At 44.6% G+C, this 17,904-nt stretch overlaps 1 protein-coding gene across 1 annotated transcript in view; it reads right to left on the bottom strand.

Annotated features, from left to right (window-relative positions):
* Positions 1-17,904, bottom strand: part of LOC137526005 (transmembrane protease serine 9-like) — a 139,144-nt gene that overhangs the window by 107,680 nt on the left and 13,560 nt on the right. The window contains exons 5-7 of the mRNA XM_068247215.1: positions 13,530-13,699; positions 12,235-12,614; positions 9,449-9,660 (exon numbers count right to left, since the gene is read on the bottom strand). Of these exons, the coding sequence (XP_068103316.1) occupies positions 9,449-9,660; positions 12,235-12,614; positions 13,530-13,699 (762 nt within the window). The remainder of the gene's footprint in view (positions 1-9,448; positions 9,661-12,234; positions 12,615-13,529; positions 13,700-17,904) is intronic.

Here is a 17,904-nt window from a genome sequence, read left to right as displayed (position 1 = left end):
GGTAGCCGACTACCTGGCCTTAAGTGTGGATGTAGACACTGCTGTGAACAGCGATGAGGAACCCTTGAACTACTGGGTGCGCAGGCTTGACCTGTGGCCAGAGCTGTCCCAATTTGCCATCCAACTTCTCTCCTGCCCTGCCGCAAGCGTCCTGTCAGAAAGGACCTTCAGCGCAGCTGGAGGCATTGTCACTGAGAAGAGAAGTCGCCTAAGTCACAAAAGTGTTAAGTACCTCACCTTTATCAAAATGAATAAGGCATGGATCCCGGAGGGCTGCTGCCCGCCCCAAGACTAAGTAAGTCCCCGCATACACAGCATCTCTGCCTGCACGCCATGTGACTGGCTGCCTGGCCTGCCCCAAGAAGACTAAGTCGCTCCCAGTCCCTCCACACAGCATGTCTGCCTGCAGGCCGCTTGACTACCTTCTCCGCCACCACCAACAGGGTCAGGGACTCCAGGCGGATTGCTGAATTTTTTAGGCCGCTGCTAGCAGCGGCCGCTGTAATAATTTTTCTGGTGCGTGTACATGACTGCCTAATTTTTCTGGCTGCACTGCGGGCAGCTGCAACAACAAAAGAAAAGGCATGTACATGCGCCCATTCCCCTTCGTGATCATTACCTTGCCGTGGTGAAGGGGCTTGCGTATCACAATGAAGCAATGACCGGCGCCTAGATGAGTGTCTCGGGGGGCACACAAAAGATAATAAGGTCGTTGCTTCATTGTGGTCAGACCAAATTTGATCAGCTGGACAGTCACTGTTCTGTCATTCAGCTACATCAGCCAGGCGACCATATGGGCTGTAAAGCCACCAAAACCTGCACTCTCGCCATGGTGCGTACCAGTCCAGCACGGCCGTCACTACACAAACAGCTGTTTGCGGTGCGTTACACGGTGAGTTTGGTGTGTCAGTGTGAAGCAGTACCTTAATTACACTACCTTATTGATGTATACACATGCAAGATGTTGTAAAGCACTGTAGGCCTGTCATTTAGCATTCAATGTGATTTCTGCCCTTAAAACGCTGCTTTGCGTCAAATCCAGATTTTTCCCCGGGACTTTTGGCATGTATCCCACTCCGCCATGCCCCCCTCCAGGTGTTAGACCCCTTGAAACACCTTTTCCATCAGTTTTGTGGCCAGCATAATTATTTTTTTTTTCAAAGTTCGCATCCCCATTGAAGTCTATTGCGGTTCGCGAACTTTAACGCGAACCGAACCTTCCGCGGAAGTTCGCGAACCTAAAATCGGAGGTTCGGCCCAACTCTATTGCTAGCAGGAACAGGGTTGTTTCGTCACTGACTAAGCTATGGATCTCGATTGCCTCATCATATAAGCTTATGACCTTTCCCTCCTCCAGGATCTCCATTTTTGGTAATCCTCGCTTTATTCCGGCTTTTAGGAACCCACAGGTGTTTTCCTGGTGGAGGGATAAAGGTTGTTCAACTGCCAATAAATTTTGGATTAGAGATGTTCCAATTACATTTAATATGCTCAGATTTAGTCAAGATGCCCCCCCAGAGGAGGTATTTCGCTTTTGTCAGATAAAACATTACTTCTCCTCCATCTTTTCTTCACCCCCAGAGTTTGAACCCTCAATGTTTGAGTCACTCTATTTTGGATTTTCACGACAAAAAGGATTAATCTCATCTCCAGGGGCATAACAATAGGCCCTGCAGCGCCTACGCCCGTGGGCTTCCGGAAGTGACGTCAGCCGCTAGAGCGAGAAGGCGGCGATGGAACGCAAGGAAGAAGGTATGTATCCTGACGCCGCTGCTGCCCGCTGCCCACACACGTTCACTAGCTGGAGGGGAGCGCAGAGGGGAGAGCCCCGAGGTGAGTGAGAGGGGGGAACTTCCCCTCTCCCCGCCGACTGTGGGCAAGGCTTTCCCCTCATGCTGCCACCCCTCCAGCACCCAAAAACCGGCCACGAGCGGGCCCCAGGGGGGGAGGGGGCCCGCTATGAAAATCTGCAGGGGGGCCCGGTGGGGCCTAGTTACGCCCCTGCTCATCTCTATATGCCCAGTTGATAGGTTGTGATAGTGAGAATAAACTGATATATATGAGAGCTTGGGAGCGCGACTTAGGAACTCAATTTGAGCCAACAGATTGGTCTTATATCCGAACCGCTGTCTCTGGTGTAGTCAAATCTAATATGGTTAAGGACACGGCATTCAAGATCTTGTTTCGCTGGTATTACACCCCGGCTAAAATTCATAAAATGTATCCCTCGGTCCCATCGACTTGCTTTAGAGGATGTGGAATGGAAGGAACGTTACTGCATGTCTTTTGGGACTGCCCCAGAGCACAGCGGTTCTGGGACTCATGGAAAACCATGATCCGAGAGGTGTTTGGCTTTCCGGTTTCGTTATCCGCCTCCCAGGCTCTGTTATATACTTTTAATGATGAAGTGCCAGGTAAATTTAGGCCTTTATATAGATACATGCTACTAGCCGCTCAGTGGTCAATAGCCTTCCAATGGAAAACCACAGATCTAGAGCTATCACTAGTTACCCAACGTCTAGACCTAATGATGATAATGGATCGGGTTTATTTTTATAGCATTGAGAATATGACAAGATTTGATCTCATTTGGGAATCCTGGAAAACATATACAGTAGGAGTTCTTAACTTCCCTTGGACATATGTATTCATTCATTATAGTATGATGTACAGGATTGGAATTATTTAGGACTCTTGTAACCAGATACCTTATGCAGGAATGTATCTTGATAGCTCGTTCTTTCCTTTTTTTTTTTTTTTTTTCTGTCTCTTGTTTTTATGTATGTTGTTCTTTTTTTTTTAGTTTTATGTATGTGTTAGAGGGAGCAATATAATCTTATATCAAGAACAGATAGGACGGGCTGACCCCTGGGATCTCAGAAGGAGGTACCAGGTACCCCATTTCCCAGGCCGGACGGCCCAACTATCTATGCTATGTCCTTCAGATGCTCCCCCATATTTACTTGATGTTCAGTTGGTATGTTAATACCATTTGTTTTACTTGTTCTGCTTTCAAAAGCTTTGTATATTTGTTAATCTGCTCAATAAAGCTTTTTGATACAAAAAAAAGAAAAAATAAGGCTCAAAATTTTGTTACAGAGTCTCTTTAAGCTACGTACACACATATACGACAACGATCGTTCGTTGTGAACGACAAACGGTCTTTTAATTGATGAAAGAACGACTTAAGCAAAAGTAGTTTTTAAAAGTATGTAACGGCTGATCGTTTGTTAACGATAACGAACGATCCGGAACGACGTCACAGTAGAATACAGGAAAATGCATGTTTTCTGCGACAGGCTCATGTCTAGCTATTATTATATCTTCTGTACAGTGAAGATGTCACATACTGTGCCTGAAAGTGACATCATAGGAAGTTCCGCCCGCAAACGGTTCAAAACGTACATTACACTATAAAACTAACGTTACGTATATGACATTACAGTACGAGAACTCATACTGTAGGTATGTAGGTAGAGCATTTAGATAATACAGCGTTGAAAACACATAAAAAAAAAAAAACACTCTGTCGTATTTTAGTGTCCATTAAAATTACAATTATGGTATAATCATGGAGCAATTAACGTGTCACAGGACACATTCATAGAACGAACGTTAAATAATGAAAACCACGTGTTGCGCTTGCGCATTACAATGAAAAGCTCTATGGAGATATAACGAAATGCGCATGTCAAGCCTAGTACGAACAACCATTTTCCAACGATGTACTAGTTTTGCAAACGATCGTCGTTTAAAAAAATCTGCCAAGGCAGATCTTTGGTTTTTAACGATCTAGCTCGGCCATCATTGGACTTAATGATCATTGAAGGTTTTTTTTAAACGATCGTCGTTTGAAATGATCGGGGAACGATATAGTGGGACTATAGTCGAATGTGTGTACACACCTTAACTCTCTGCTTTTGATCTTGAATCTGTTCGACAATAAATTACTGTGAACCTTATATTTGATTGTTTATTTTTTTGCGCTTATTTAGTTAGTCAGTTAGAATTATGTTACTGGTGTTTGTGGTGGAGGTTTTGCTTGGGTTCATAGTTTATATATTTTTTTTAATAGTGCACTACCTTTATTAAACTACTTCAGAACCGCCTATACTGTAGTAAAATTACCTAACCTTATATGAGCTCTAGTTTCTGACAGATAGCAGACTTTTACTAAAAAAATATTATGTGCTGTCACCTTCTGGAATGAATGAAGAGTGATTTTGATTGGCTGCCAATTATCTGATCAGGATCGCATAATTATTGATTTTTCTCTCTTCAAATCTTAATTTTCACCTCTATTTAGTGCCCCTGCAGTGTACCTACAAAATAAATGATCTACATAATTTTGACATTTCTGCATAGAAAACATATGGATCAATCCGTTTCTGAAAGTTTTACCGCTACAATTTGGGAGAGTTACCTATTTTTGTTTGAAACACCATTTGTTTCCTTTTTTATGAAATTTTTCCTTAAAAAAATCAAAGAAATTTCAGATTTCTTATAATTAAATGGTTGGAAAAGAAAGCCCTATTTGTCCTGAAAAAAAAAAAAGTCTAAATGTGTCTGGGTAGACTAAAAATTGCCAGAGATCTTTAAATTTAAAGCGAACCCGAGCTGAAACTCGTGTTCAAAATCTGCTACTTACTATTTACAGAGGGAGGGCTCAGGATACTAATTATTCTCGGTTGTAACAAGCACCCTGTTGCTAAGTGTGGCCCCCCTTCACCGTGGGGCCACGCAGCTCCTCTTCCTGGTTTAAGTGCACACAATGGCCACACGAGCCCGCCCACTATGCATGCAATTACTTACAGCATATTATATACTACCATCATTATGTCTTTTTACTACAACAGCATTCAGTTAGTTAAACACAGGGCTTGAAAGTTCAGAGCAGAGAAAGGTGGACACATCCGAAGTGGAGATAATGTTATCTTGTGCTTATTTAAAGAGACTCTGAAGCGAGTCTAAATTCTCTTTTTTAACCTGTATTCATGTTAAGCCCCATAAGCCCAGCTAAACTGCCTCTATCCCACGGCAGAACGAGGGGTTAATACCCCCAAATCCCCTCTGTGGTGCCCAGGGAGTGCTTCCTGATTGAGGCAGAGCTACAGCCATAAGATCTGCCTCAAGCGCGTCAATGTTTGCTGATCGCCGTCTCTCCCCGCCCCTCTCAATCTGCCTTCACAGAGAGGGGCGGGGAGAAGCAGAGATCTGCGGGCAGATTGACGCATATGGAGGCAGAGCTGCAGCTCATAGCTCTGCCTCCATGAGCAGCAAAATCCACGACCAAGAAACTAGTGGATTTTGCAGGGGGATTTGGGGGGTATAGACCCCTCGTTTTGCCATGGGATAGTGCCGGTTTACCTGGGCTTATGGGGCTTAACATGAATACAGGTTAAAAAAGAGAATTTAGACTCGTTTCAGAGTCTCTTTAAATGTATCAAGCGAGGAATGTGACACATTCCCTGACTGTGCAGAAGCTCCTGGATACAGACAGACACTCAAAACATTTCTGCCTTCAATACATAATGAATAAAACCAGTTTTGAATACAATGCAAAGGCAGCTCTCAAAGCAAAAAACTGTACTTTTGGGAACTTGTAATTTCTAAATGATTAATAATACTTATGCACAAAAGCAAATATGATAACCGTATGGCATATAAAAAGTAGTAAAACATTTATTTATTGAATATTATATCAGGGTTTTATACCGCTTTAAAGATAAGTATCTGATTTTGTACCTGAGCTTCGGTTCAGAACTTCAGGTACACTTTAAGAAAAGGCATTGCCGAAGTTGATAAATTGGCTCGGTCCTTTCACTCATTTCACTAGCACTGTATCTGGGTGTCTGATCTTGTGTACTTTCTGCCGAAAGTGGTTATCTGGCTTATGTCTGTGCACATCTATGCCAAATAGTGCAAAACCTGTTAGATCTGCCAGATATTTACTGCCTCCTGTTAGCACAATGACATAGGATAAAAGTAATTTATAGGGCCTTTTAACTGTGGGAGAAAAGCATGTGTACACACTTTAACATTTGTTTGCGATAGTGATCCTTAGCTCATATAACAACTATAATTTCTCCCATGACAGAGGTAGTGCTGACTGGCTGAGCTACAAACCTAACTTCTTCCAGAGTACGTTGAAGGTAAGAAGTATTTGATCCTCTGCTGATTTTGCTGGTTTGCCCTCTGACCAAAATATGACCAGTCCATAATTGTAATAGTAGGTTTATTGTAACTGTGAAAGGCAGAATAGCAACAGAATACCCCTTAAAGGACATCTTGATGATGAAGTAAAATAAGGATTTGATCCTCAACCAGCAAGACTTCAGCTCTGAGATGCAGGTAACGAGCTGGGATTAGAAACACCCTCTGTAAAGGAGTGCTCCTTACTAATCCCAGCATGTTACAGGACCGTATAAAAGTCCACAGAAGCAATCAATCAGTCAATCAAACCAACCAACCACCATGAACAAGACCAAAGAGCTGTCCAAGGATGTCAGGGAGAAGATTGTAGACCTGCACATGGCTGGATCGGACAAGAAGACTATCGCCACGGAGCTTGGTGAGATGGTGGCAACAGTTGGTGCAAAAATTCACAAATGGAAGAAACACAAACTAACTGTCCACTTTTTTCACTCTGAGGCTCCATGAAAGATCTAATCTCACGGAGTTGCAGTACTCATGAGAACAGCAATGAAGCAGCCCAGAACTAAACAGGGGGAGACTTCTCTATGACCAATGATCTCAGGGCAGCTGGAACCATAGCCACCAAGAAAATCATTGATAATGAACTACACCACAAAAGACTGAAATCTTGCAGAGTCCGCGAGGCATCAACTCAGTTTGCTATGTATGGAGGAGGAGGAATGTTGCCTATGATTCCAAGAACACAATCCCCTCCTGTCATATCCCAAGCCATGGGTCTCCTTCTTAGTGCTCCTATTAGAGTTTCCATTTATAACATCATGCCACTATGCTGCCTCCATCTACAGTGCTCTGTATATAGTGCTTCTATTTTTAGTTATTCTATATATTTCATTGTATAGTGCTCCCACTGAACAGCCCTCTTATACTGCCCATATGTAATAGTCTTTATTAAATGTCCCTTCTATAGTATCTCTATATGTAATGCACCCATATACTAGCCCACTTATAGTGATCCTATTTATTGCCTGCTATGTATATCTTTACATAGTGCCCCTACTTATAGTGTCCCCTATGTAGTCTCCCTTTTTTAGTGCCCTGTTATACCACCACCAATTAAAATGTCCTCCTAATGGTGTCTCCCAATAATAGCAAATCCCTATCCCCCATAGATCCTCAGCTATAATAGTGCCCATTGTATAGTGTGTATATTTCTTCTTCTTGTAGTGCCCCGTTTCTTTGTACCTCCAGCAGTGCCCCTCCCTCTCTGTTCAGACGCTTGTATGCAGGAGCAGAATTGTTGCTTATATTCATCTCTCCTTGGGCCTGTGGTGTTGATTACAGATCTCTTGTTCCTAATCTTCATCATCATCTTCCTCCTCTGTCTATTCTTAACTGCAGACTGAGGACATGCCAGAGGAGGCTACAGCTACGTACTCAGTCACCACCCGACGGGTCCAGCGACGTCCCCTTGACAATGGTCGTCAAGTGACGCCTCTTCCTGCTCGCGAAGTCACGTGGCGTTACATGACAGAGGAGAACAGGAAGTAAATGATCGCAATACTTTGCGCTGAGTCATCTGGGTTCTTAAAGATTCAATCCGCCATGTCAGTTGTGTAACGACGTGCGATCACCATGGGGGGCAACATCGTTTAACATGCTTTTGGTAAAAGATGTAGACCGACACTACACCAGATACACAACAGTTTGTGTTCACAGCGTATCCTAAGTGGAAGTGCTGTGCCCCATTAGTGTCCGGCAAGAGTGTCCACCACATCTTTACCGCCGCTGCTGTTGCTTCACCCATCATTCAGGTCCTCTACCGCCTCCACCATGGCTCCTCCACCACTTCTTCAACTGTCACTCTACTCCATTGCACTGGACAAACACCATTATATAGATCAGAGCCCCGGCAGAAGCATCACACTCTCACTGGATTCCAAAAGACCAATGGGAATCCTTTCTGTACCAGGAAGGATTCTCATTGGTTCACCACTCAGTGAACCAATGAGAATCCTCCCTAATAAGGCGGAATGGAGAACTCTGTCACCAACATGACTATTACCTGGCTATACATCAAAGTCTTTGTTTGTTTTTTTATTGACCTCTTTTGAACAAAGGTGGTTGTAAAAAGCTTAAAAAGGCCTTCAAGAATGTTGGCCCCGATTCACAAAAGCCCAAAAAAATTTATGTGCGCACAAAGCTCAGGTATCTTCCCACAAGAATTCAAACAAACGGATCCGGCACTCCAACAAATCTTCTCTTTATTCACGCCACATGTTACAGGTACAAAAAGCGCCCCTCAGTCTACAGCTGTTTCACGTGTATCACACGCCTCTTCAAGACACGTGGGGCCTGGCACCCATTATTCCTTCCCCACCTATATACAGGTAACTCCACCCACCACCTAACCTCTCTCTCACAGAGGGGTGATGGAGGGGGTGCACTCTAAGTGAGATGTATAGGTGACAGTGCAGTAAATTCAAGATTCCTTCCTAGATCCTTATTTAAAAAACAGTATTAACCTCATCCCTCTCATTAAAACCCAGATTTCCCAGAGCCTCAGTACGAGATATCATCCAAGCTTCCCTTTTAGAGAGCTTATCATCCCTCCAACCTCCCCTCAGGTCGCCCTGCACGACCTCCAGACCAGCAAAGGAAAGACACTCCGCATCACCAGAATGAGCCTCATTCACATGCTCTATCAGACGGGTAGCACCTACATCGTTCCCGATAGATCTCTTATGTTGGAGAAAGCGTTCCTTTAGTGGCTGAACGGTCTTACCAATATAGTACCAACCGCACGGGCACCATACACAGTACACGACATATTTAGTACGACAATTGATGAATTATCTGATTCTCCAGGTGATTGGGCCAATCTGGACCACCTTTCCCTTTCTCATCGACCGACAGGCACTACAATGCCCACACCCATAATTACCTTCCCATTTATATTTGGATAGCCAATTCTGCTGGCCTTCCTCTTTGATCCTAACATAACTTTTTACCAACACTTTCCTAATGGTTTTCCCCCGTCTAAAGCTAACCCTTGGTGGAGCGGTGGTTATATCATTAAGGGTCCTATCTAATTTAAGAATTCTCCACTGATTACGAATGGCTTGCCTCATTCTTTCAGAAAGGGGTGAATAATCAAAGACAAAATCACACCGATTAACACTAGGACGTAACCGTTTTTTCCTCAAAAGTAGCTGTTCCCTAGGGACCCCTCGGGCACGATCTAAGGCTCTATGAATAGATTGGGTATCATACCCCCTATTCACAAGACGTTCACATAGGTCTGCTGCGTGTGTCTCAAAATCCACATTGCTCTGATTATTCCTCTTAAGGCGTACAAACTGTCCATACGGGATGGCGTCCTTGACATGACCGGGATGATAACTCGAGGCATGGAGCAAACTGTTAGTAGCAGTCTCTTTCCTATAACCTTTGGTCAAAATCCTGTGATTCTCAATCACCACCTTGAGGTCCAGGTACTCCACTTCCCTGTCTCCAAAGTGTGACGTAAAGCTCATATTAATTTTGTTGGAATTAATTCACTCCACTCCACTTCAAGAATATTGGCCCCGATTCACAAAAGCCCAATAAAATTTATGTGCGCACAAAGCTCAGGTACACTTTACAGATTTTTACACAAGCAACGTGTTAAACAATTAGCACAAGTCATGCTATTTACAGAACGAGCACATTGCTTCTATATCATGCATTACATACACAACATGCCAACAAGGAAATTTGGGCATGAGTCACTGGAGTTATAAAGCTGCACACTGGCTAGCTTTGGGGAATGCTGCAATAACTGAAGCTGGAGTTCGACTACTGTATAGCCAAACTCTGGCCACGGATAGTGGCGGTGTTGAGGTAATATTCGCTCAGCTATAGTTTAACCTGGTGCCCTTGGGCTCTGACGTTTTGGATGAGCACTGTTACATTAACCTCCTTAGCAGTAACCCCGTGTGTGACACGGGGTAAGCCGCCGGAGGGTGCCGCTCAGGCCCTGCTGGGCCGATTTAGATAATTTTTTTTTGCTGGACGCAGCTAGCACTTTGCTAGCTGCGCCAGCACACTGATCGCCGCCGCCCCGCGCCCGATCGCCGCTATTCGTTGCGGCGCGCCCCCCCCAGACCCCGTGCGCTGCCTGGCCAATCAGTGCCAGGCAGCGCCGAGGGGTGGATCGGGACTCCCAATGACGTCCCGACGTCATCCCGCCCCGTCGCCATGGCCGAAAGCGATCGAAGCGGGCGGGGGGATGCCGCTGAGCAGTGGCTATCATGTAGCGAGCCCTAGGCTCACTACATGATTTAAAAAAAAATTTAAAAACTGCTGCGCTGCCCCCTGGCGGAAATTTTCATACCGCCAGGGGGGGGGTTAATGGGCGCTCAGCTATACTGTAGTCACGCACCAGGAGGTTAATTCAGGTGCCGGATATAGTGGTGGGTGCTCAGCTATGCTATGAACTGGAAATGTGGGATATCGGCAATAGCAGCGTGGAAAGTAAATAACTAGGCAGCCAGTGTACAGCTACTATGTAGCCGACTCCCACCTCGGCTGTAGGTTAGTGCTCGGTAGTAGGGATGCTCATTCAGATTCTGCTTTACCACATTACCGCAACTCAGCACTTTTAGCCCAATCACAGAACTTAAAAGCATTGGACCAATTAGAGAGTGCAGAATGAACTTGAAAGTATTTGGCATCATGCAAAAAAGTGCAACACAAATTTAAAGCTATAGGCTTGCTATATACCATCCTGGCTTCTGGGGCCTTAAGAAATAATTTGCATATTCAGAAGCAGTGCATTGTGGGTAACCACAGATGTTCACTTAAAGCTGAATCATCACAAATACCTTCTGTTTTACAAAGGCAAACTACACCAAGCATTGCTTTTTAGTAGGACAGGCTTTTTGGTCTCTTTTAGTCCCTTATACTTTCCTAGAGGTTTTGGGTCACCCCAAGCTGCTTGATTACTGTGCATGCAAAAAAAAAAAAAAAAAAAAAAAAAAAAGGACGAAAAAGCTTCCTGGGAGCTGACCCTATGTAGGTAGGTGGTCAGTGTTAGAAGTAGGGAGGTTAGTGAGTTACGTTAGTAGAATATTTGTAACATATATCACACTTCTCCTGGCGGACTGAAAGCGCCAGGGCTGCAGCCACTAGGGCACGTTTTATAGGCAGCAGTAGTGTTATGGAGTGTTGCCCATGGTCTCCTCACTGAATAGGTGCTGGCATATTGAACAGGAAGAGCTGTGATTCTAGCCCAGGTCTCTTGTGTCAGAAGCAGAGCCCTTAAAAGATACCCAAAGTGACATGAGGAGATAGACATGTGTATGTACAGTGCCTAGCACACAAATAACTATGCTGTGTTCCTTTTTTTTCCTTTCTCTACCTGAAAGAGTTAAATATCAGGTATGTAAGTGGCTGACTCTGCAATGACTCAGACAGGAAGTGAGTGACTACAGTGTGACCCTTACTGATAAGAAATTCCCCTTTTTACCTCTTTCCTGCTCTCAAAAGCCATTTTCTGCTAGGAAAGTGTTTTATAGTTGGAATTTCTTATCAGTGAGGCTCACACTGTAGTCACTTTCTGTCTGAGTCAGGACTGAGTCAGTCACTTACATACCTGATATTTAACTCTTTCAGGCAAAGAAAGAAAAAAAGGAACACATCATAGTTATTTGTGTGCTAGGCACTGTACATACACATGTCTATCTCATCATGTCACTTTGGGTATCCTTTAAGCAGTACACTATCCAGCCACTGCTGGATAACATGACCAATGTACTATGCTGGATAACATGACCACCAGTAACTACTATCAGCATTACACAGCACACAATTTCTCAGGTGCCTTTATTCCATGTACGCATTTATTGGTTCATTTGAGCAAAGGAAACCACATAGATTAGTGGTGGAATTTCCTCTACAATACAAGAAGATTATGTTTTCTTGCGATGGACTTCTTTTTGTTTGGATGAATCTATGGGTAGTGTGGGAGACCTTCGGGGTGTGTGTCTCAGTGTTTAGGAGGAATCTTTTCTCTTGGTGATGAGAACAGCTGCAGGCTACAGATCAGCATACAAAAGGACAGACAGAACCAGCATTATCCAATGATGGTGGGAAATCACAGTGGCCCATCCGTTGTTTGTACTTCCATCATCTTCTCCGCACTTTACTGATGGAGAACCATACTTCTTGCTGGATGAAACGCATGGAAGGGTGGCCGTGCTGTTTGTTAAGTCTCTTCCACAAGCCTGTGTGGGTGAGGGGATTCCTTTAATATTGCTGAATGTTACTTGCAGGTAGCTGCTGATCCAGTTTTGGTAGGCAGAGACCAAAGTGTAGACGCCAGGACGGTTTGGGGCACCACAGCCATCTCCCCAGCTCACGACTCCAACCTGGTACCAGACACCCTGGACTTTACACACCAGAGGGCCACCCGAGTCCCCCTGCAATACAGCAAGATTAAACAGTCATTTCCAGTAGATACATCTATTTATAGGTGGCCATACACTCTAAAACACACGCCACTGGGAACACTCTAAAGCACACTTCAAGGCGATGTCCAAAAGCTCAAAACTCACCTGGGGCTACTGTGCCCTTCCGGAATAAAGATACGTTTTAGCACAGAGTGCATGTTAGTCTTAAGTGGAAGAAATTTAGCCAATTAGAACCTCTAAATGCTGTTTGTTTAACCAGCTGCTAGATGACTGACCAGTAACAGCTGGCTTTGATTGACTCAATTTCTTTCTCTTCCAAATTCCTTAAAAAATTGCCAGTTTGTAGAATGTTTCCTTATCAGTAATCAGGAGTGTTGTTAGGATCCTAAGAGATCCGGGGCACTTTTAAGCATTCCAGCCAAAATATGGGTGTAGCCATGCATCAACATGTGGGTGTGGTTATGGGTGGAATCAAATTTACATGAACTTAACAGTGGTCTTAGTAGGCCTGCCCAGCAAAATGTTCGATGAAACTCCCCTCTCCATTAATAAAAAAATATATAGGCAGGCTGGCCTGCTGGGCAGGCTGTCCTGCTGCCAGATTGTCTGGCAGTCCCCCCCATGCTTCCGCTCTCCAAGTCTGAAGACATCCTCTATAGCTGGTGATTCTCCCCCTATCATCCTAAAAACAGATGCTAGATGCTCTAAAATCTAATTCATTCAGACTTTCGGGGGAGAAGCCTGGAAGAGAAGATGTCTGCAGAATCTGGAGACCAAGCAGCATAAAGTAAGTACTGCCGCTCGTTGCCCAACTCTGCCTGGGGGACATCCGGGGCACCACAGAATAGATCCGGGGCATGTGCTACTGATCTTTGGGGCTAGCAACACCCCTGTCAGTAATCTTTAGAAGAAATCGAAAATTACCTGGCAGGAGTCCTTCAATCCATTCCTGTAGCCAGCGCATATCTTCTCTTCCTCGACAATGACTGTACTGGCATTCTGGGAGGAATCCACGTGATACATCTTGTCACAAGTCTTAAAGTCAATTAGTGGAACCATGACCTTCTGGAGAGTCCCATTCATGGGAAATGCCCCTGCAGATAGATATGGAAATCAGAAGATCAAATGAAGTCTGTGAGGATTCACAGAACACTAACTTTATTACATAAAGTTTATTTAGCTTGGAAAGACTAAACTAAGGGGCAACCTGATTAACATGTATAAATACATCAGAGGGCAATATAAAAGCTTGGCAATTTAGCTTTTTGTCCTTAGACTTGTACAAAGGACAAGGGGACATGATCTGCGTATGGAGGAAAAAAAAGTTAGGAAAGAGATGTTAAAATTTGGACTATTTTACCACAGGAAGTAATTATGAAGTGTTATGAAGTGTTATATATGTGCATTTGAAAGAGGTTTGGATGTTTTCCTTGCATGGGAGGGCATCTGTTGTTATATTTAGTAGTTGATTCCTAAAAGAGTTGATCTATGGATTTTATCTACACCTAACTGACACCTGGAGACAGGAAGGATTTTTTTTCTCCCTAAAGGGAACCTAAACTAACTTTAAATAAAAAAAAAGTTACACTTGCCTGGAGCTTCTACCAGCCCCCTGCTTTCAACGGTACTCCAGTCCCCCACTATGGCTTTATTTGGTTTTCCACTGAGTGAGCCAATCGATGGCCACTGCGCCTGTGCAGATCTGACCGCGCGCGTCCTCATTCACACTCCCGTTGCCTACGCAGGATGCTTCCAGCAACGGGAGTGTGAACGAGGATGCGCTGTGCTGGTGTAGTGGCCCTCGACTTGCAAGTCGGCAAAAACAAAACTTAGCTGCGGTGGGGGACCGGAGGATTGTTGAATGATAGTGCGGGCACAGGATGGCTGCAGGGGGCTGATAGCAACCCCAGGTAAGTGAAACGCTTCCTTTTAAAGTTAGTTTAGATTTCCTTTAAAGAGGAGCTGTTAGGTATAAGGTCTCAGAGGAAAAAAAACACATATATCAGTAGCTAAAGATTTGCTGTACTTACATTACATATGCATTTCACTGTCCATGTTTGTACTTCACAGAATTTTTATATAGTATTTGCAGAGAATGATGCTCCTGACAGCTCATGGCAGGTTCCATGTTTGTCTGTCTCCTATGAAGCCAAATGTGTCGTCATGTCCTGCCTGCTTCCTGATGATTCCACTCAGAAAAAATACAACACTACTGTGCAGTGAATATTAATTAGCCATGTGGCTAGGAACAATAGCGGACTCATGCAGTATACTCTGCCCGGAGATTTTTCAGTGCTGGCTGTTGTAACATGAGACTGTAACTTCTCACTAGCAGCCGAGGGGAGGACCCAAGCAGCCCCAGAATGCTTTGCAGTATGGTATGCGGCCTGTCGTCCTTTTAAGAGCTTGGGTCTAACATCCTTGCTGTTCAGCACACACCAAAAGTAAGAGAGATTTTTAACTTCAGTATTGCCTTTTTGGCTTCCTTCTAAACTGTTTAACACAGGAGAATAGAGGTTTAAATTAGCTTTTGCAGCCTGACAGTTACTCTTTAAGGATTAATTGGCCCAAGCTTTGTAGGGTTTATTTATTTTTTATTTTTCCCTTCCATTAGATCAAAAGTTTGGCACCACACATCAAGTATTAAAGCTCAATTACTTTATTGCAGCATGAACAAAGTGAGAACAACGACAGCCCACTATTTCAGCCTCATTAGCCTTTCTCAAGTTGCCAAACAGTCAGTATGAAAAAAAGAGTGCATGAAAAAACCACATTTACACAAAAAAATAGGGATGCTCAACGCATTCTGCGGAATTCCGTTTTCCGCAATTCCGGCCGGAATTTGGTGGTTCCGTTGGATCGGAACGGAATTGCTATAGTGGACATTCCACGGAACGATGCGTAATTCCAGCGGAATGCGGATTTTTGTAAGACAATCACAAGAAAGCCCCTAGAAGAAGTTTAAAGTGAAAACAACAGGATTTCTTCATGAAAATAGGAATTTCTGCACAAATAAGAGGCTTACAAAAAACACCCAAACGGATTTCTGCATGAAAATCGGAATTATTTCAGCACCAATTACAGTCTTAACAAAAACCAATCAATCCTATGTTAGCAACCAGCTCCCTAGCTATCTCAGCTATCCCAACCATTTTGTATAGGTCCCATAGCCTACGCGACATCTCCTGCGGCGCCAAAACCACCGCCATGGGACCACCGCCAGGTCCCATAGCTTACGCGACATCTCCTGTGGCGCCAAAACCACCGCCATGGAACCACTGCCAGGTCCCAGAGCCTACGCGACACCTCCTACGGCGCCAAAACCACCACCATGGTACCACCGCCAGGTCCCAAAGCTTACACGACACCTCCTGCGACACCAAAACCACTGCCAGATCCCAAAGCTTACGCGACACCTCCTGCGTTGCCAAAACGACTGCCATGGGACCACCGCAAGGTCCCATGGCTTAAGCGACACCTCCTGTGGTGCCAAAACGACCGCCATGGGACCACCGCTAAGTCCCATAGCTTAAGCGACACCTCCTGCGGTGCCAAAACGACCGCCATGGGACCACCGCTGGGTCCCATAGCGTAAGCGTCACCTCCTGCAAAAAAATTAAAAAAAAAAAAATGACCGGTGGAATATCCACTAGGTCCCATGGACTACCATTTAGCAAATACAAGGTTTAATTTGCGATTACTTTAATTTTTCCGCCGGAATGCGGAATTCCGCAATTCCGGCGGAACGGAATTTGCTCTTTCCGATCATCCCTACTAAAAAACACACCCACAATCATTATTGCTGACCAATCATGGTGGGGGATTGAATCGGACCCGGTAGGAGACTGCATCTATAAAAAGCCCACCAATTAGTGTAAGCATATTCAAAAATTAACTCACCAATCAGTAAAATTGAAGCGGAGGTCAACCGCCGGTCTGCTGGGTATAATAATAAAGCGTGCAGACACATCAATCCCATCGCCACTGCCATGGCAATGCACAAGTGCGCCTATGTGACGTTGCAGGGAGGCAGGATGGGTCAGAAGGCTGGATGCTATGGGGAGGGCAGGACTCAACCGAGAATTAGAGTTAGGATTTTGTATATAATGACATAGGATTATGGCTTGTGTATCTGTAATTTAACTAGAATAGAGTTCATATGTTCTATTAATGCTTTGGTTTCATCCTTTTATTTTTTGCAGATCGTCATGGTGATTGGTCAGCAATAATGATTGTGGATGTGTTTTTTAGTATATGCTGCAATAAAGTAATTGAGCTTTAATACTTGATGTGTGGTGCCGGTCCTTTGAAGGAATACAGTATTCGTGACCCCTCGGTGCAGGGGTGAGGACCGTCACCTTTGGGTGCTCCTGGACTCTCTGTTTCCATTGCATCAACTGGGATATGTGAGGATGCAGGCTGAAAGGTACCTAATGATTACTTATGTATTAACTGCTACCGGCCAGAGTAGCGTCTCATCTGGCTACGTGGGTGCACTTCTCTGTCAGTCTGTGGCTCAGTGCACTCCTCGACTTCACCCACCGCTGGCTGCATCTTCTCTGTGACCCACTGCATGGTATCACAAAATTGTATACGCTGGTTACGGGAGAGAGACGCCCCCTGAGGGTGAAGATAGGAGTGCCTAGACTGACAGAGGAGGAGTAACCACAGACTGACAGAGGAGTAGCGCCCGCTGTGACAGGAGAGACGCTACTCTGCCAAAGACATTGGCTTCAATTCACTAAGGGCAGTTCCTTGAAATAATTTTGGTCAGTAAAATATCGCATTCGGTATTTTACAATTTTTTTTCCCAAATTCACTAAAGATTTGTAAGGTCTGGCAACCTATCCACCCACGAATCAGCCTCAATGTCCCAATCTACCTCCGCCGTCTTCGCCTTGTGTGGCGCGTCACCGCTTGGACGGGAGGTGAGAGACAACACCTACCCGACTTCGGTTACACCCAGGCCTTTAGGGCGCAATATATTGAGGCTGAATGCAGGGTGGGTATAGATAGATCACCAAAACCAAACACGAGAAACAAGAGTCCAATAACAGTCCGGGGTCATACACAGGTATCTGAGATTCGCAGTACAGAAGGAGCAGGCAAGAGAGTAGTCGAGAGTTTCCGGGCTCAGTTCAGGCAGCGAGCAAGGAAGGTCCAAAATCAGGCAGAGGTCAAAAATCCAAGTAATCCAATAAAGAATAGTTTTCCAACCAGGATACACACAGCTAGACTAGCTAACACTATCACAGGCAATGACAGGAAGCACTCAGCAGGTTAATATACTACATGCAAC

This window comes from Hyperolius riggenbachi, chromosome 7, assembly GCF_040937935.1.
Source record: "Hyperolius riggenbachi isolate aHypRig1 chromosome 7, aHypRig1.pri, whole genome shotgun sequence".
NCBI classification, from domain to species: Eukaryota; Metazoa; Chordata; class Amphibia; order Anura; family Hyperoliidae; genus Hyperolius; species Hyperolius riggenbachi.
The sequence above is the reverse complement of the archived record's forward strand: the minus strand, read 5'-3'. Positions and strand labels throughout refer to the sequence as shown.